Raw genomic sequence first — 19,221 nt, 5'->3', positions numbered from 1 at the left:
TCTAGAATGATACTGAAAATAACTAAATATAAACACAACAATAAGCTGTTCTAACAGCGAACCAAAGCTGAAAAATACACACTTCACAAAGTATTTTTGTCAAGGCTGTTGTATTAGATTGCATTGCAGTCTATTTATTGAATTATTGTCAAGAACTCCTAAATTTCTTGTTAAAATCAACAGTGTTTTGTTATGAGATAAGACATGTCTTCATCTTTAACATTAGAACTGCCAAAGGGTTCATTTTGACTCCTTTGGCATTTTAAAACTCTCTTAAAATAAAACCCCATTATCTCTTATTTCATGACTTTTCCTAAAATAGATTTAATTATCACATAGTGAATTCTGGGGTGTGATGAGAGACAAAAAAGAAAAAAAAATTATACCTAGAACCGGCAAAGAGGTCATTTTGACCTCCATAGAATCGAGGCATGCCTGGTTGCCTAGCAGCACATATTGTTTACACACATTTTGATATGCAGGCTGCCATCATGACCCAGAACTAGCTAGAGGAGACTGGTGGATAAATATATGTGTGCAATGGAACACGACAAAAGCAGAGCGAAGACGCAGACTAAGATTTCCAGCTGTGCAGAAATATAGCCAAGCAATGACGCAATGAAGAACTTCCAACATCCAATATTTGTTATGTTAACTTCACTGTCTGCAAATATCTACCAAAACTATGTCGGAAAAAAATGTTGTTTATTGAACAGTTTCTGATGAATAAACTGCAAATAAACGGTGCACTGTTTTGCCCAAATCCTCGTCCAGCAAACCTTTTGGCTATGATGGAAAAACCTCAGCACGGGCCACACACTCCTAGGGGTGCGACCTGGCCGGTCAGCGGCTGAAACTTGGTGTTGCTGGCAACTTTTCGATCTTTAGCCTGCGGTGGCAAAGCTGTGTGAAATGTGATCAGTTGACTTTCTGGTCAACTTCAGTTTTAGTCAGAGGTTTCATCATTTACAAACATGGCCCTCATGAGTATGTATCTATTTGCAGTGTTACTAATACTACAGTAATTCTTTCTCACATCGTCAAGTTAAAAATTCATAGAAAAAACAGATACATAAACAAAATTTGTTCTTTTTTTTGTTTTCTTTGTGCATATGAATCAGGAAGTTTAAATATCAAAATGAAAATTTTGTATCGTCTTTATTTTAGTATAGCTAATACTATAGGTTATCTAAAATTTGCTTTTAGCTTTTCCATAATGATGATCATCTAAAATGATGATATTATATAGAACTGTTAATTATCATTTTGTTTGTTGTACCTTTTTTTTAGAGGATTATAAAACTCTTTCAATCTGTAATAAAATGATCTAAATCATTTATAAAACCGCTAAAACTCATAACAGCTCATGTAACACTGGAGGTTAACATGGTTTCAGGGGTTAACTCTCACCTGGTCTTCTTTTAATAATGGTCAGACTTTGGGTGGTGTTTACAGTGTTGATAGTGCTCAGTCTGTCTGAAGGCCTCTCACTGATAGGTGCCTGCTCCAGACTGGAAGTTCTCTTGGCTGCTGAACCACTGGGAACCAATAAGGAAGGAGATGGCTCTCCACCTAAAGTAGAACATTATCAGCATTTAGTTAACACAGTATGCCGCACACCCCAACAAAAAGGGTTTAATTCCATGTTACTCCAAGAGGAGGCACCCACAGTGAATTTGGTATCCTGGAGGCAGGAGGCGGATGTTGGGGAGTGAAATCTTCCCTCGATCCCCATCATCAAACTCTACCATCACTCCGCCTTGCTTCCCCTCATCAGATGAACCACCTGCAAGTGGTAAAAATTCACCCTATCAGCCGTGATAAAAACGGACGATATGCATATTCAGTTTTCTTTGTAACTGATGCCTCACCTCGGCGAACATAACCTGGGTATAAGCAGCGGGAGCGCTCACTCCAATAAGCGCACACTCTGGTCCCTTCAGCCAGCATAGCCTCCGACTCTGGACGTATATCCAGGACCTGGAGTCAGACCAAAACATAATTAAGATTCATTACAGGTTCCACACAATGCACACACAGACATGCTTGCATACACACACTGACACACACATACAAACAGTGTGAGAGCAATGGAGCATTGTGCTTGGGCAGCCACTGTGCCACGTTTCCAAGCGGCACTTATCTCATGCCAATGTGCCAGTCAGGGCTGAAAAGAACGGAAGCCATGATGCAGTAAATCCTGACTTGCTGAGTAATACTAAAGAGGGCCTGAATAGAGGGCTTGTGATTGCAGGTTGCCAGATCCTCCCTTCAACAATGCAGGCAGCCCCAGCATCCGCCACTCACTGGGGGCTCTTTCAGGTTGCTTTCATTTACTGTTGCTATGGCAAGGGACCCTTTGACTGATGAGGTGTGGATGTGAACGTGCATGTGTGTGTTTGTGTGTGTATGCGTGTCAGGGGTTTTGGGGGGGGTATCAGGGTATTGCTGTCAGAGTCAAATGAATGGCTTTTGGACTAATCTAAAGACACCAAAGTGGAAGTATGGCATAATTAGAACCAGCTGCTATGTGATGAGTGTTTAGATAAGAGCAGTGTTGCCAGAACTACTTGGTATAAAACTGCCAGGAAAGTTAGAAAATGACACTATGAGCGGGAAAGACATAGAAAAGAAAGTTAAAAAAGGAAAAGAAAAAGCTAAACTGATCACATTAACAAGTTGACATTGATGAGAGGAGGTAAGTGTTAAGGTAGAGAGTAGGCTAACGTGTACTAATGGGCATGCAAGATCATCTTGAGGATAATTGAAACAACATTGTGTTCTTGTATGACTATGTCTGCATTTATACCTGAATAAAAATGCAAGGACGTTACACTAGGCAAAGAATACTTAAAAAGTAAGATTTATTTTTATTATTGTCTTTGAGTCCATATGAACATGTGATATGTAATTCTGAGTGAAAGGAACAGCAGTGTGGGTTAGCTGGACACCTTGTTTGTTTGGCATGGACATAAAAAAAATCAGAGACCTGTTTGTGAGCATTTCCCTTGTAAGTATTTAGGTCATGATTTCTAGAAAAAGACATAGCTACTGTCTTTTTTTCATTTTATAATGAATGTATTTATGTATTTAGTTTTGTTTATTAAGAGCCACAAGGCAATTTATGTTGTAGTTCCATTATATTAAGGAGAAAGCGGATACATATATATGTATAAAAAAAACTGGTCACCTACACCACTCACCCTAAACAATCTAAATATCAAATCAGTGATTTTGGTGTGAAGTTTGAACTTTAAAAAATAAACAAATAAATGAATAAATAATGTAAATAAATATATAAAATCATCTTACTATAGTTAGTAAGTACATTTTATTTATATAGTACATTTAAAAGTGCTTTATCGTTAAAAAAAACTTAACTAATAACTAAATATGAAAAAGTTTTTCTGAAAAAATTCATGAAATACACAAAATATAACACACACAATCTCTGTCTGCGTGCGCGTTCGTTTCTTTGTCCTCCAACTCCTTCTACACAATCAGAGTTACACCAGCCAAACTTGGCACACAAGCACATCTTATGCCCCTGAAGACTCTTCTTTATACTAGATATTATGATGACATCATGTTGCCTAGCAACCAGCTAGTAGCAAGTGAAAATGACCTATAAGACCTTTTGAAAGCATCTTATCGTTTTAATTTCTCATCTCATTTATATCCGCAATAGACGAATTATGCATTATATACAATAATGTCATCATGTTGCCTAGCAACCATGTAGCAATGAGTTAAAATTACCCCCTTTTTGCATCCATTCACCTAGAACACCTTTATAAAAAGCATTATGTCATTTTAAATTTTCTAGCCAAGTGCATGAACAGGCCAGACAATACTGGGCATGGGCATCCACTAGTTTTTGTAATGTAAGGTCACATTTTCTTTCAGGAGACTTGAGGTGAAAATGTATGCATGCTGCATGTATCCTTAACCACGAGGAAGTTTTGGTTGCATACAAAGTTTAAAACCCCCCACAACTTTATCCTTTAATTTTTAAAGGATTTTAAGTGAGCTATGAGCACAACAGCATTTAGGATGAAGTCACTGCAAAGTTACAGTGGCCTCTTAACAGCTGCAAACCACAATCGTGCCAGTTAAACTCTGCTCTACTTTTCAGCTCTCCTCGTCTTTGGAATATTCGTTTTGTGAAAACATAATGTCCTGTGCCCTGTTTCGCAATAATGAAGACAGTTTGAGGAGATGTGGGTACAACAGCTCTGCTTTGAGTGACCCAGTTGTTATTAGTGCAAAGAGACCAGCATGAACAAATCTGTCCCGCTATAGTAAACAGTATGAAGCTATTGTGAATACAGAGCAGGTAAAGAACCAGCCAAGGTATTGAAGCGGTTAAATAAATTTAATGGCAATATTATGATAGCTCTGTAACCCAACGTTTGCATCACAACAGGTTTTCATACACATATAGTGTCTTTGTTAATTTTAGCTCTTATTTTGGCAGTAAAGGGGACGTAATGTACGCATCATGTCCTATTTAATCTCCAAACCGTGAATGGATCCTGGTTTTGGTGGGATTATCCAGCCCACACAAAGAGCTTAGTTTAACAGACATTCACAGATACTCACACACATAAACCTAAAGATCCTGCCCATCTGTTCATATTCACTTAAGTTTAGATGCTCTCAATGACCCCTGAGAGGAAACAAGGGAAGTTGAAAGAGAGAAAGCGAAATGAGCTAAAGCTAAAAGAGGCGAAAGAAAAGCTGGAAGGCAATGTGGAAAAAAGTACAAAGAAAGAATATATTGTCATGGCCAAAGATGAGACATGGCTTTCTTTTAACAAAGAGTGTTTAGGTGCAACAAGGTGAACTTACAGCTTCCTGTAGCAGTTGCTCCAATGAATAGATTCTTGGGCGGTTTCCTCTTTCACCGTCAATAACAACACTAAAGCTAGAGGGAGGCACAGCAGAGAGAAAAAAGATGAAGCTATTTTCAGATGCTTGTATTATGCTTGCCTGGCTCCCATGTCATGTGTTACTCCCACTCTACTGTTGTTATAGCATCTCTTTGCTGCCTGCACCAGAGGAGCTGTATTGATACTCAGAGCCTAGTATGGAATAATGTGGCGTTTGTTAAGTAAGAAGCATAAAATTATTAATAACTTCTATGATGAGCATATAAAAATCCTTCTAATTATCAACATGGCTCTGACAGCTATAATAACCTTCTGAATATAGACGCCCTTTTTTGCCATACCTCAGCTTCTGCATGGAAATGCCACTTTGCACAAGGTTTACTTCATGTTAACATTGACCAAACGGTCAGACAAAAGTTTTTAGGATATAATTTGAAAGATAACATTCTTGAGTTAAATTAAGACTAACATTAAAAAAATGTGTTGTGTATATTAAAAAAACAGAGTTCACTTACATGTCTGGTAGCTCCAGAGTGTGGACCCTGGCAGCATATAAAAGCTCGTCCTCCTTGGAAATCAGCACCTTCAGGCCATCGGTTAATAGCTCTTTGCTCAGGACACAGTTTGGAACTGCATAAGAAAGAGCGAACAATGTATCCTGGTTAAAATTAAAATGGTTACTTTCACCATTACAATCTGCTACTTAAAACACTATTAAAAAAAAGATATAAAATTTTATCTCAGACCTTCAGGGTTTTTGCGCGAATGGCTGCTGTGCTCCTCTTCCTCTGAGAAGCTGCTACCATCCATCTGAAAACCCTCATCAGCAGCAAAGCTCTCCAACAAACGACTCACTGCTCGTCCCTTTGGCTATACAGAACATATCAGAAGGGATGAAAGGAAGCATAAATGACTGCAAAGATGAATAAATAATAAATGTGGAAATAGTGTGATAAGATATTGTTTATAATGCTTTTCAAACTAGCAGTTAACCACAGGGGACAAAACCTGTACCATTACCTATCTGCACTCATTTTACTTGTTTTGTCCCTCCCTTATAACACATCATCTTCTCCGCAGAGTTTACTCAGCAGGAGGCTGAGCTATGCAAAATATGCTGAATGCTTATAGTAGTTCCACAATAATGTGTTGGAAAGTAAGATATGACCAGAATTGAAAGCTTGTGTTTGTTTGCTGTTCGCCTGCTGGTACCTGTTGGTCTTTGCTCCTTTGTCCCCTGCTTCCATCTTCGCCCTGCAAAGATGAGCCCCCAATTGGCCAGCAACTTCTCCTCTGTTAAAGTGAGAGAAGAGGAATCGCAGCTTATTGCCACAGCAAGGGCACATGAAGATATAGCGAATGCAAAGTTTGTACTTCAGTTTTGTTATGTCATATCTTCAGTATATGTGGTTCAATAAAATTGGTTGATCAAAATTTCTATTGGAATTTTTTTTTTTACCTTGTTAATTGCTCCTCTCAACATGGTGCTCTTGCGGGTTGCCCGTTTCAGCCTCTCACTTGTGGTGGGGAAGGTAGCTAGTCCCATGCTCCTCCTGTAGCGGTTGCCTCTGGTCCCAAGACTGCCCCACCGAGGTTCCTTAGACCTGGGCCCACATGTTTTTCTTGCTACTTCAGGCTGCCGATCTTGGTGGTCTTGGTGATTTTTAACTGCTGTGGTCATGCCCATCCTAGAGTTGGACTTCTTCCTGATTTTGACTTCCCCCTCTGCACCAGACAGACTCTGGGATCCTGTATGGTTTGATTACAGAAGGACATTTAGACTGAGCTAACAATACAAAGGAGGACAAATGTAAAACAGATGCTTCGTTGAATTATCAATTATTTTCAAAGGGCAGTCTTACCATAAAGCTCCTGCCTTTGTTTTTTGTTCCTGGCTTTCTGGTTGGCCTCCAGTTTTACAACAGACGATGGACTAGGACCAATCATGGAGGAGCTTAAAGTGACATCTCTAGAGGGTTGGACTTTGTAATCTTGAACTTCATCAGTATCACAACTGCCTTCCTCTTCTTCATCTTCTAACAGGTTTAGGAAACAATACAACATATATTCAGTAAAGGCATGAAAAGAAAACTTAGCTTATCCAATCCATCTCCCCAAGTCATTACCAACCAGCAAAGTTTTTTAATTCACTCCCAATCAATCCACAGGCACTTCATTAGCATTAAAGTAAATAGTTTAACGGTTCATAGGAAAGATATATGAACTGCTTTGCTTCAGTGGTATTTCCTGGTGTGAACCCACATGCTACTGCGAATGTGTGTGCTAGGGAGAGTATGAGTTTTTATGTTTGTCACTGCAGTTTTTTTTTCCTTTGCAGTGGCTCTTTGACCTGGTATGCTGGTCTCCAGGGGTGTGCAATACTCTCACAGCCAGGTGTCTATAGTTGTGTGTCTGTGTCCAGCCCAGACCAGCCAACAGAGCTGACCACTGAGCTGTTGAATGTAAATGCACATCTCTGCCAAGACATACATCCCAATCTTTCTTCACTCGCTCATCAAAATGGATTGGTTTTCAATTTTTTTAGAAATTAGCAAAAGGCGATATAGATTTAAAGGAGCTTTTAGATCATAGACTCAGTACGTTAGCTTGACTTGTCAGATATGCATTTTTATTTTATTTGTAGAAATTTGTAGAAATGTTTCAAAAAATCCCCGTCATATTTTCATAGCTACCCATTTAGATATCTAAAGCTAACTTTCAATTTTGATATTCAATTTTATTTATATAGCAAAAATTCACAATTGGCGGTGCCTCAAGGCATTTTATATTGTAGATAAAGACCCTGTGATATTAGACAGAAACCCCAACAATCCTTCCTACTGTCACCAGTAGGAAGGAAAAGCTCCCTTTTAACAGGAAGAACCCTCCAGCAGAACCAGGCTCAGGGAGGGGAAGCCATCCACCGCAACCGGTTGGGGGGTGAGGGCAAAGAGAAGAGAGCGGAGAGAGAAAGACAGGACAAAAGACACACTATGGGAGAAAAAGCCAGAGTTGAATAATTATGAATGATTAAATGCAGCAGTGGTGTATAAACACAGAGAGAGCGAAAAGAGATGAGTGAAGAAGAAATGCTCAGTGCGCCCAGCAGCCTGGGTCTATTGCAGCATATGTTTTAGGGATGTTTCAGGGTCACCTGATTCAGCCCTAACTATCAGCTTCATCAAAACAGAAAGTTTTAATCCGAATCTTAAAAGTAGAGTGTGTGTCTCCTTAATCATTAACTTGACTTAACTAGGTCTCCAGGCTCAGTATTTACTGTCCCACCTTGATCAGAGGAGTCGCTCTCTGCAGGTGAGCTTTCTTCCTCCTCCATTGCTTCGTGCCTTTGGCCACGGTGAACCTTTGTTCTGTGCTGGCTCAGAGTGGTCGATCCCTTTTTACGTCCACAGCGCACCAGTCCGGTCCAGCTCTCTTGGTGGACACTGTCCCCACTGGCTGCTGAGAAAGTTTAAGAAATAAATCACTGCTTAACTCTAAGGGTAACTGCTGATGGGGGGGAAAAAAAACAACACTCTGCACAGTAAAACTAAAAACAGGAGGAAAAAGCACAATCAGTGCAATGATTGCCACTATCTACCTGTATCACTTTGTCCCCCAGACTCTCGCCTGGAGTCTGTTTTGCCTGTGCCCTGGCTTCTGTGTCCATGCTTAAGGTTGGAGTTGCAGAGTGAAATTTCCTTGTCCCTCGAGCCTGTCCCTGAGAGATTCTTTTTAACCTGGGCCTTTTGCTTGAGCTGAACCACATCTCCAGCCAGCTTGGAGTTGAGCATGCTGTGAAGACTGCTTTTTCTGCAGCTCTGTGCTTTTACCTGCTGCAACAGAAAGACAGATGAGAGCTGGTGAAAACCAGTTACACTCCTGCTTACAGAAGCCACAAAAGCATCACAATGACATCACAATGACATCATCATGTATTCTGACAATGTGAAGAGAGCCCTTGTTTTCTCAAGAATAGAGAATAAAAAAGCAATTGGAGAAGCTCTAAAAGACAGACATTTATATGGAGAGCAGTGGATCAGGATGAACTCCTGAGGGTAGCGCCTAATTAGAAATGGGATGCAACAAAGGGATATATCAAATGCAAAGAAACAAAGAGCGGCTTCTTTTATTTCTGGCTATGTGTGGGACAGAAGAGAGTAGGACAAGGGGACCCTGACCTGTGTGCTGCTGAGTCGCTCAAAGCCTCGACTGGACAGCCTCTTCTTCCTTCGCTGGCTTTCTCCGCCCCCTCCCAGGTCGTCAGGCAAGCCAAGCCCTGCCCCCATCGATCTGCAAGGGAAAAAAAAGAAGGGAGTTGAGTCACCTCTCTCTGGGATCTGGTAACTTTCCCTTTTCTGTCTCGTGAGCCGAATGACAAAAAGGACAAAAAGAGTCCAGTGTCTGAGACACCCACTTGAAAATTAATCTCTAACAAGAAACCTGGGATTGTTTGAGGGCAATTTGGTGTCATAAGCGTTAATGCTTCTTCTAGGGAGAATGTTTGTCCCCTGTGAAGCACTACTGCACAGCTTTGAAGGATACTGTGAATGGTTAGAAGGCACTGGAATTTGAATGTGGTCATATTGTATTCAGTGAGTATCATGGCTCTCTGGTTGCTTTTTCATATCACTGTGGCACACACTTTTCCGTACGCTGAGCAGCTTTACAGGCCAACCACTCCAAATGCCTTTGAATTTCCCTCTGGAAGACTGCCGGTAGACCACACCGAAATGAGCCAGACCATGCTCAAACAAAAGATTAACTTCCTCTCTCCTAGCATGCATACAACCTCGGAAACCATTCCATTTAGAAAGTAAGCAATGACTAAATCTGACGTAGATAAGTAAAATACTGCCCATTTGTTCTGCTTCCATATTGTTGCAGAAACAGTTTTTAAAGTAAGGAACCATGTGCTGGTTTTTTTGCATGTTTGTTTTGATGTCATTTATCAGCAGCATGCGAATTCACAGTGCCCATGTAGGTGCTGATTGTGTGTAAATCTCATAATCAGGATCTTTCAGCATGCACCTGCAAGACACAAGAAGAATGAAAGCAATTGTCAGGCAGTGAGACTCTCTGCCCACTGACTGACAGGAGAGTGACAGAGGTGCCAGTGGAGTGTGAGTTGTCCCCGTGAGGCAGATCCCACCACGGCTTGCTTTCCGCTGCTGACAAACACAATGTGACAGAGTCCCTCCCATTTATGGTGGAGGGGGCTGGTGGAGCTGTGTGTACAGTGACTAATTAAACAGAATTGATTATCAGGGTTTGCTGGCAAGCAGGAGTTCTCTCTAGCATACAACCCCGTCCAACCCCAAATCAAAGCAACACCACAAAGGACCCCAATGCTCTACCCACAGGAATAACATAAGCGTGCACAGAAACAAACAATGCCTGCTTAAATGGTCATAAGCACACTGCTGCATCCATCTCTAACTAATCAGATGCATAGCATTTGCAAGTTGGAAGGCTTGATCACGAGGCCTGAATGTATCTCCCACTCAAACACTACCACACACATGCACCCCTGGTGGTTAAAGCAAAGTAGGGAAAAAAATACTGAAAGGCTGGGTGGGCTATCCACTGACCCACTGACCCACTAACCCCCATCAGCACAAAAGCATCAGCGTCTTGTAGCGGCATGACTGGCAGGTGCAGGACGGCGCTTTTATAGAACCCTGCCACATAACGCAACATGGGGCTAAACAGTCCTCAGCCTGCTTGCTTGTTTCTCATGCACACATCACAAACAAAAGGTTGTACACCCTGGGAGCCTTTAAGAAAAATAAAGTGTCTCAGCTGTGATTCAATTTAAAGTACAACAAAAAGACAGACTTCAGTTTACTCTTCTGTGAGACTGTAACCCCATATCTGCTCCCACTTTCCCTCCACTGCGCTTCACTTGAGGGCCCAGGCCTTATATTTGGGTGTCATTGTCACTCAGTATTAGCATCTGATCAGCACGGGCCCTATTGGGGCGGGGGGTGCAAGAGGACATGGGTGGAAGAAGAGTGGCAAGTGACATTGCAAAGGGGCAGCTGTGGACAGTTGTCCAGAAACTCAAGTGAGAAAAGAAGGATTAAGATGGACAGAGAGGGAATGCTGCTAGGTAATATTTAGTGCCCAAAGCATTCTGAGCCTAGATGCCGGGGATAACTGAAACCTCTCACCAACCCCTCCAACACAACTTCCAAACAGGAAAGGCATCGCTGTTTTTACAATGTTGAGAATGCTGAGAACTGGATTTAAAAAAAATGTCATCAATTCATTTAAGGAAAAAGTCAAGATCCTTGTTTCTGCACTCTCTACACCTCCTTTATTTTCATTCTCCTGTTCATCTCCGCTAACTTTTCCTCTTTCTTCATATTCCTCAAACACATACATGGACATGGTCTGAAAACTCAAAATGTCAGCTTAAGTCTTATTGCCTATAGAATCAGACGTGCGCACAATTCAACCCAGTAAAGTTAAGTTGAATGTTTTTATTTATATATATTAAGCCTGAATGAGTATTCTGTAGGACACAGCTGACACAGACTACCCCGTTACGCAATTAACACCAGTGTTGATTAGATTAGAAGAGGTTCGAGTTGACTTCCTAGAATAGTTCAGCGGTTCTCCCGTTTCCTGCTTATGCCAATGAGAGGCAGTGCCTGTATGGCAGTGATACAGAGGGGCTTATCATGCATGACTGGACTACAGCCAGCTAGCGGAGATGGGCTGACTGATACTCACTTGACTTTTCTTTGGCCCTCGGATGAGGACACTGGACCTGTGGTGAGGGTGGGTTTCCGCTTCCTCGGCCGCCCCGGTCCTCGCCGTGCTGGGCTGCGAGGTGTTTCTTCCTTCCTGCTGGCACACGCAGATGTAAACACACATGCAGCCGGCCCAGCTTTAAGACGCTACCCATATCTAAACTCAGAAGGTTTTAAAGCACTAAAAGGAATCCATTTTGAAACTATAAGTGAATGAAATACTTTTATGTTTTTACTGCTTTGGAACTGACTGATTGGGAATCGGCGCAGGTAAAGGAGGACCGTGCCATACTCACTGATGATCATGCTTCCTCTGAAGTTTGGCAAGCTCCTTCTGCTTCTCTTTATACCGACGTTGTAGCTCAGCCAATTTCACACGCATTGCAAGCTCTGGACCATCCATTGTTTCCATGCTAACTTTGGCTGGGCACACCTGAACAACATGCATAATTAGTGGGTATGTAACATGTAACAAAAGCAATCAAGGAACATTTTAAGTACAACTCCATTAGTTACTATTTGTTTGAAATGTCGTTAGAATTCTGGGAACATTTTGAAGCGTCAAGAAGGGCACACTTTTATAGCCTTACTGGTTCATTGCGAGGTGTCCAGGTGCATTTCCTTCGTAAATTGAGGATCCTGCGGGCTGGAAATTGTCGCTCAGAACTCGCGCTGCTGCTTTCCTCGGAGCCCAGCTCCAGCGCACGGGCCGTGGCCAGGGTGGCAAGGCTTTGGAGGTCAAACATGAGCAGTTCCTCCTCTGTTTACAGAAGGGGGGAGAAAAAGGGTTCATATTGCATCTATACATTTTTGATTCAGATGCCACAGTGGACGGAGCTTGTTTACTTAACATTTGTGAAAGGAAACTCATGTCAAAGAGAGAGAGAAAGATGGGTCTTTTTGTTTTTGTTTTGTTTTCTGCAGAAATTTGAGCAGATTAGGACAGTATGAGAAATCAGCAGCATATCTTTTCAGAGGTCACATTATTTTGGACTCACCATATGCTGATATCTCACAGACCATCTGGACTGAGCTTTTCCTATGTAGCCTATCTGCTTATGACACTGAGTAGTCTATCTGCCATTAATGGTCTGAGCCACAAGCTGAATAGCAGAGATTGTAGCCTAGTCACAAGGAAAATGACATTTTGTTTATAAAGGTAACACAGTCTTACATCTTCACATGAATAAATAAAAATATACTGAATCGTCTTACTAACTATAGTTGTGACTCTAAATCGACATGTGCAACTTGCCTAAGCTGTCAACAGTATCGCATATCGAAGACATCACTGACTCTGGAATCAGATGATACCCTTTTTATAGAACCATCTTTTGGGAGCAGTTAAAAGCATTAGGATGCTGTGGTAAACACAAAACATCCTTTTGCGTGAATAAAAAAAAACGCATGGTACTTTGAAAAACAAGGAAGCTTTTAAAGCCACTTAAAAACAATGGGGTCTAATTAGCCAGGCAATGCTCCAGGGTGCTGAAAACAATGACTGCTTTTGTGATTACACACCAACTTTTAGTATAAAGTGTTATGTTAGTGAGAGAATGAAACAAACTGGTGTGTCTCCTTTAAGTTTAAGTCTGTGTATTTGCAGTTGTGCGTGTTTGGGTGCGCGCACACGAGTGTATCAAACAGCTGCAGGATGGAGAGACACAGACGGTTCCCTGAGGAGAGCTCGAAGGGAGAGAGAGTGAGTGAGAGAGGAAGGTGTACACCCTTCACTAGTAGTTCAGCCCTGTCCTCCTGCTTTTTCTCCCTCTCCTGAGGCCCTGCATCATTAGAACAGCCTTTTAGGAAATAAAAGTGGCTTTAACATGCCAAAGAAGAGCAACGGCAAGCAAGCATGTAGACAGCCTCTCTGGGGATGTGTTAGAATTCACAAGAGGCTCATGAGACCGGCAGGAAGAGAGGACTATCTGGGAGGGAGCACAGAGCGATGGAGGCTAGGCCTGAGGGGGGAGTGGGAGTTTGTCTCAATGGACATAGAGGAAAAGGAGAATAAACTATGAAAAAAGTGCATTCTGTTGATGTGAGTGTTGCTGTGTGAATGTGAATGTGTTAGAGTCATGGAGGAGTCACTGTTTCTCACCCTGGCTTTTTCCACAAGTGCGCTTTTGCTGCTGCAGCTCCAGATCCGCTAGTTCACTCAGAAGCTCGATACCCTGGTGTGGGTTGCATTGTGATGGGGCAACCGATGGTGTACTATATGGGAACAAGGGAAATGGAGGCACATCTGTGCAGAACGCAGCAGCAATTAGCAGCTCCAGACTCCAGTAGCAGGGCACAACAGGTTTTGGGGCCACAGCAAAAGATTCCTCGCTTGGGCTAGGGGCAGAAGCTGAGGCAGGGGAAAGACACACAGAATCCACTGAGGCGTCATTAGGGGTCATCTTGTTGTCGTGCTGCTGCTCACTGTCCTCTGCGCACTCATTAGGCGGGGACTGTGACTCAGGAGAAGCAGGATCAAGCTCGATGATGGTGGGCAGCTCTGGCTCTTGCTCTCCAGGCATGCTGACCTTTTGAGCATACTCCACCTGAATCTCCCCACCCGTCACCTCATCATCATCCTCTTCTTCCAAGGTAATGACAGCGTCTTGCCTATCAGGTTCTTCTGTTGAAATGGAAACTGGGCAGGAAGGAGCCTCACACACAGTACTCTCAACAGGTGGACAAACCAGCACCTCTTCTGCAATTTGTCCCTGCTCCTCTGCTTGCTCCTCCTCTCTGTGGACATAGTTAGCTTCTGTCACGGCTGTTATTTCCACCTCATCCCTCTGCTCCAGAACTCCATCAACCACTCTGTTCTCCTCTTCGTGCGCCACTTCCTTGAGTGGGAGTGGGTCTGGAAGGGGTCTGACTACCACTTGACAGTCTAACTCCTCCCCTAGGCTGGCCAGAGACTGGGGAGCATGCTCAGCAGGCTCCACTTGGACTGCGTCCAGGTCAGCTGGCTCAGCCAGCTGAACACCCTGAGGTGACGGTCCGCTCCTGTAGTCCATGGCAATAGCAGGGTATGTGTATCCAGGAGGCAAGTCTATAGATGAAAAGAATATTTATTAATTTAATATTTAACAATTGTCTATTTATTCCAAATCATTTTGATAAACCATCCTCCCAAAAAACCCACATATTATAATTCCTTAATAGAAAGCACTGTTTTTGTGATGGGGATGTGTTACAGATTACCAATCATGCCCATGATAAACGAAACTCTCTTGCTAACTAGGTTCCATGGAGTGAAAAACCAGGGCGAGGAAATGAAATAGCACTTTCCCTTGATCCCCCAACCTTAGGAAGTTACCACAAGTAACTGTGTGTGTACGTGTTATTTAAAGTGGACAAGACCTTTAGTTTATCAGAGAAACTGACACAATTCCTCTGGCTTGTGGGAGCCGTTAGCCAGACATTAATAATGATGAAGATAGTGTCAGGCGTGTGGGGGTGGAGGAGATGTAAAGGCTGCTACTGAGGTATTTCTCAATCATTACCAAGGTAACAGTTCTGGAAAGTCCCAGCACAGCCGGCAGCCATTTTCTTCACCGTTTATTCAATCAGAGAGTTTGCCAAAACAACTACCCACACATATTACCACAACACCAGCAGGAAAAAAAATGGGGTCACTGAACAGTGACAACTCCAGTTATCAATCAGTATGATGCACAAGATTTGACTATATGTTAGAACTGTTTTCTGCTCTATTTCTGGTTTTCTACATGACTCTGTGATTACCTGATTAGTGTCAGTATGTTATCTCACAGGCGCTAATTTGATGATATTGCTCGTACTAAAACCGCTGCGCACACTGCTTCAAAGACAGTTTGAAAACATTTACGCACAGTTTTTGCATTTTTTTTCTAGACACTTCTTTGCACTTACCAGGCTCCAGAGACCCTGGGTATTCCTGTGGAGGCTGTCCCTCTCCCGTCTTGTCTTGGGATTCAGGAACCTTTAGCATTTGAGGTGGAGCAGGGCTAATGGCAGGTGAATGAGGTACTGCTGCAACGGGGCTAGGAGCGGGGCAGGGTGTTGAAGGAGTGCTTTTGGGATGTTGTCGCAGCGAAGGGGACTGACAACAAGGGGACAGGTGAGCGGTGCAGGTCCCAGGGGGTGAGGTGTTCCTCTGCGGTGGGTTGTAAGAGTACGCTTTGGCAGGTTTAGATGTTCTTGGCTCTGAAATGAGTTCTTCCAGTTCAACTGAGGGCTCGTCTGCTCTCTTCTGTATCTGTGGCATTAATACAAAATTATTGCATATCTAAATTTAGTGAACAAGTGATTTTATGCATTAACCAAATAGTACATTTATTGCAATCTGGTTTACAGCCAAAGCTACTTGCTTTTCTATATTCGAGAATACAGTTTTTTTTTCCCCCTGTAGGAAAGTCGGCATATCCTTCAAAGAATATTATGCAAATTGAAAATAGACTCAAAAGTCACGGGATCCATGACTCGCTTACTCTTCCCGAGTATTGCCTGCACTTTTGCATGTATTAATCTCCCTTGCGTATTTTGACTCTACAATCACCTGTGCATTGTGAGCGGGTTGGTGCTGCATGTTCATGGCATGTGCAGCTCTGTGCTGCTGTGGCTGCTGCTGCTGCTGCTGCTGAGGTTGAGACTGCAGTTGTGATTGCTGCGACTGGTGACTCTGGTGCTGATGCTGAAGCTGTTGATGCTGCTGGAGAGCGTACAGCTCCTGTTGCCGTAGAAACTGGGATCGGGAGTACACAGCAGGATGTTGCATGTGGGAGGGTGGGCCCCGGGCGCCGTACACAGGGGGCCACAGCCCTGGCTGCTCCATCACATCTAATGAGGAAAAAAAAAAAAAAGGAGAAATGTGATGGAGGGGGCTACCTTAGAACAAAAACACATGCATACACTTACACACACACTCTACATCACTTTTCTTTGGGCTCATACGCATCGACAGTAGGCACGACTCACTAGAATACATTAGCAAACAGAGAACAGTTGTGTTCTCCATATTTATCATTATGTGCCTCCCACACAACTATTTCAAAACACTGAAACCATTATGGATCATTTAAAAAATCATTGTATTCACATTTTATAGCAACAACATGTATCCTGTAAGGAAAAAAATAAAAAAAGATTTTTGACTTCACAGAACAACATCTCCCCAGGCAGAAACAATCCCACACTCTCCTCCGCTCTGAACAGAAAGCTGCCTCTTAAGAACTGCTTTGAGAATTTTGGAATGCTGGAAAAAGACGTTATGACAATGATGAAATGTGGTCATAGGTTGATTAGAGGTCAAAATGCTGTGCTGGAAATGCATGTTTTTCTCGTCAGAGCATTCGTCGTGGCCTTTATGCCAAAAAGTCCCACCTTCCCGGCCAAACCACAGTAGGGGTTCTGCAAAAGGGCCCAGCAGTAAGCCTGGTTCCCATGTGTGTGGGTGTACAACCTGTCTCATTATGTGGATTTAAGGACACGCACAACTCCATATGGGTGATCTACAATGACAGAGGTGCCTTTTGGAAAGTACTAAGACCACACTTTATAGAACTACATAATGGGCGTCTTCATAATATCTGTATTAGCACTGTGCTACACACTCCGCATTAGCGGTTTTATTATCCAAATGAATTTGATCTTTCAGCTCCTTTTGCAAGACACACTAAGAATTTCGCCACATAAAATCGGATATGAAAATATTTCCTGTGGGAAAGTTTCTGTGGATGCACTTCCCTTCTCAGCTGAAACTCCTGTGGCGCGCAGAAGGAAACATATCGTCAAAGACTGGGAGCCAATTAAATTTCACAGTCTGTTCACTGAATACGCATCTACAATGACTCTGGTGAAGTGATTTTCACCTCATTCACTTCCTCTTCCTCTGCTGTGGTATTGTACGGGCAAAATAGCTTTGTATGAGCATCCTGAGCTACTGAGAGTGCCACTGTTGCTGGGCCAAGCAGTTGGCATGTAGCAATTATCATAAGATTGCAAACTTATCTTAGTCCAAAGTAATATTAACAGTGAAATAACTCGTTTTAGTTTCACAGAACATAAGCTGAATTTGGTGCATTTCTGCTGCTTGTGTTGTATTTATTTGGATTCCCATTAGCATCGGCCTTAGCCCTTAGCTTCTCTTCCTGTGAGTCCTCATTCATCCATACACACACAGTTAACATTCACAAAAACATAAGCAAAAGCAAGCTTTTCTTATTTTTACTCTTTTTTTTATACAGATACTGTACCGGTGGAGTTTGCCTGTGCTTGGCAGATTGATTAGATTAACATATAAAATGCCATGGCTTACCCAGGTGATGGGTCGCAGGATGGGTGGGAGGCTCGGAGGGCAAGACCACCAGTTGGGCAGAGGGGTCTTGAGGGAGAGGCAGGACTGGCTGCAGAGGGCCTGGCATGGCTGCAGAGAAAGCTGGTGGCAAATTCTGGTGTAGGGTTGTATGACCTATACCTGCTTTATAAAGAAATTAAATTACAGAATTCCATATAAACAAAAGACCTTTAAATATATGTATCAGCTGATCAAATCAAATCTAAACGTCTTTGTTTTGGCCTTTTTTCAATAAACAAAAAAAGCTGGACTATATGTCTTTATAACACATGAATAAACATAAACATAACCATAACAATAAAATCCTGCCATCGGAAAGCGTCTTACCATAAGAATGTCCCGTCATCCAGAGAGATGGGCTTCCAGTTCTTGGCATCCAATGATGGTGAGCAGAATGTGCAGCAGGATCTCCCAACTGGCCAGACTGGAGGGACGTCCCGCCTGGGACCATGAGATGAGAGGCAAGGTCTCCGTGACAGCTGCTGGAAGGGTGGATCCTTGCAAATTCCACCCTTTCTTTGTTATCCCTGACATCAGAATTAGATAAAGATAAAGAAATACAAATAAGAAAGTTTCCGTAAAGATTTTAATTTATTAAGTACCGAACAACACCTTTAAAAATACATACCTGATATATGCATCCCTCTCCCTGTCCAAGCAAGTGAGACTTATTTGTTCCTCACTCAGCCTCTTCCTGTCTTCCTCAGTGGTGGGATCTGACAGATACATGGAGCGGGGCTGCCCTGTGAGGCAAACATCAACTTTCACCATTGTGGTTCACAGTGAGAACAAAATCCCAAGTCTCTCGCCACTTGTCAGAACCGTGCCGCAAGTTGCAAATGAATATATTTTGAGTATTAAATGATTTCGTATTGGCAGAATTCATGCTAAAATAATGAACTGCACAGCATTGACATATTGTTGTCTTATTTGAAAGAAAAAGAACTTGCTTCATAATATAATAACACATTCAGATATTTATGAAATAAAATTGAAACTTGATGTAGGTCAATTTTGTCCAAAGTTTTTTTTTAAATATTGTATTTTTTTGTATATCTATTTATTTCCATTTACATACTGTTGTTCTCAGAGCTAGGCTTAGAAATCTTATATTAATTACTTTTTATCTTGGCAACTCTAAATAGACTCATCTGTAATCTGTAAACATCATGGCTGATGCCTGTTTACCTCACTAATGTTTGGTTAAGGGCAACTAGAAAGTTAAATAGGAGAAAACCAAGTT

At 42.3% G+C, this 19,221-nt stretch overlaps 1 protein-coding gene and 1 long non-coding RNA gene across 13 annotated transcripts in view; one reads left to right on the top strand and one right to left on the bottom strand.

The window, feature by feature from the left end:
• Positions 1-19,221, bottom strand: part of LOC116325218 (BAH and coiled-coil domain-containing protein 1) — a 61,680-nt gene that overhangs the window by 4,199 nt on the left and 38,260 nt on the right. For 7 of the 12 annotated variants that reach the window (XM_039610714.1, XM_039610712.1, XM_039610708.1 and 4 more), the window contains 21 exons: positions 18,607-18,721; positions 18,306-18,505; positions 17,940-18,101; positions 16,182-16,462; positions 15,536-15,881; positions 13,749-14,693; positions 12,238-12,407; positions 11,944-12,080; positions 11,628-11,744; positions 9,071-9,182; positions 8,491-8,725; positions 8,178-8,351; positions 6,755-6,928; positions 6,352-6,641; positions 6,105-6,185; positions 5,639-5,762; positions 5,408-5,522; positions 4,852-4,927; positions 1,872-1,980; positions 1,670-1,786; positions 1,411-1,572 (listed from right to left, as the gene is read on the bottom strand). In XM_039610714.1, the coding sequence (XP_039466648.1) occupies positions 1,411-1,572; positions 1,670-1,786; positions 1,872-1,980; positions 4,852-4,927; positions 5,408-5,522; positions 5,639-5,762; positions 6,105-6,185; positions 6,352-6,641; positions 6,755-6,928; positions 8,178-8,351; positions 8,491-8,725; positions 9,071-9,182; positions 11,628-11,744; positions 11,944-12,080; positions 12,238-12,407; positions 13,749-14,693; positions 15,536-15,881; positions 16,182-16,462; positions 17,940-18,101; positions 18,306-18,505; positions 18,607-18,721 (4,242 nt within the window). The remainder of the gene's footprint in view (positions 1-1,410; positions 1,573-1,669; positions 1,787-1,871; positions 1,981-4,851; positions 4,928-5,407; positions 5,523-5,638; positions 5,763-6,104; positions 6,186-6,351; positions 6,642-6,754; positions 6,929-8,177; positions 8,352-8,490; positions 8,726-9,070; positions 9,183-11,627; positions 11,745-11,943; positions 12,081-12,237; positions 12,408-13,748; positions 14,694-15,535; positions 15,882-16,181; positions 16,463-17,939; positions 18,102-18,305; positions 18,506-18,606; positions 18,722-19,221) is intronic. The other 5 variants (XM_039610719.1, XM_039610709.1, XM_039610713.1 and 2 more) reach the window with 4 other exon arrangements.
• Positions 1-19,221, top strand: part of LOC120439740 — a 64,287-nt gene that overhangs the window by 38,934 nt on the left and 6,132 nt on the right. The gene's annotated exons all lie outside the window — the stretch shown is intronic.

Source organism: Oreochromis aureus, linkage group 4 (assembly GCF_013358895.1).
Source record: "Oreochromis aureus strain Israel breed Guangdong linkage group 4, ZZ_aureus, whole genome shotgun sequence".
NCBI classification, from domain to species: Eukaryota; Metazoa; Chordata; class Actinopteri; order Cichliformes; family Cichlidae; genus Oreochromis; species Oreochromis aureus.
Note: the sequence above shows the minus strand (reverse complement) of the source record. Positions and strands in the feature narration are given on the sequence as shown.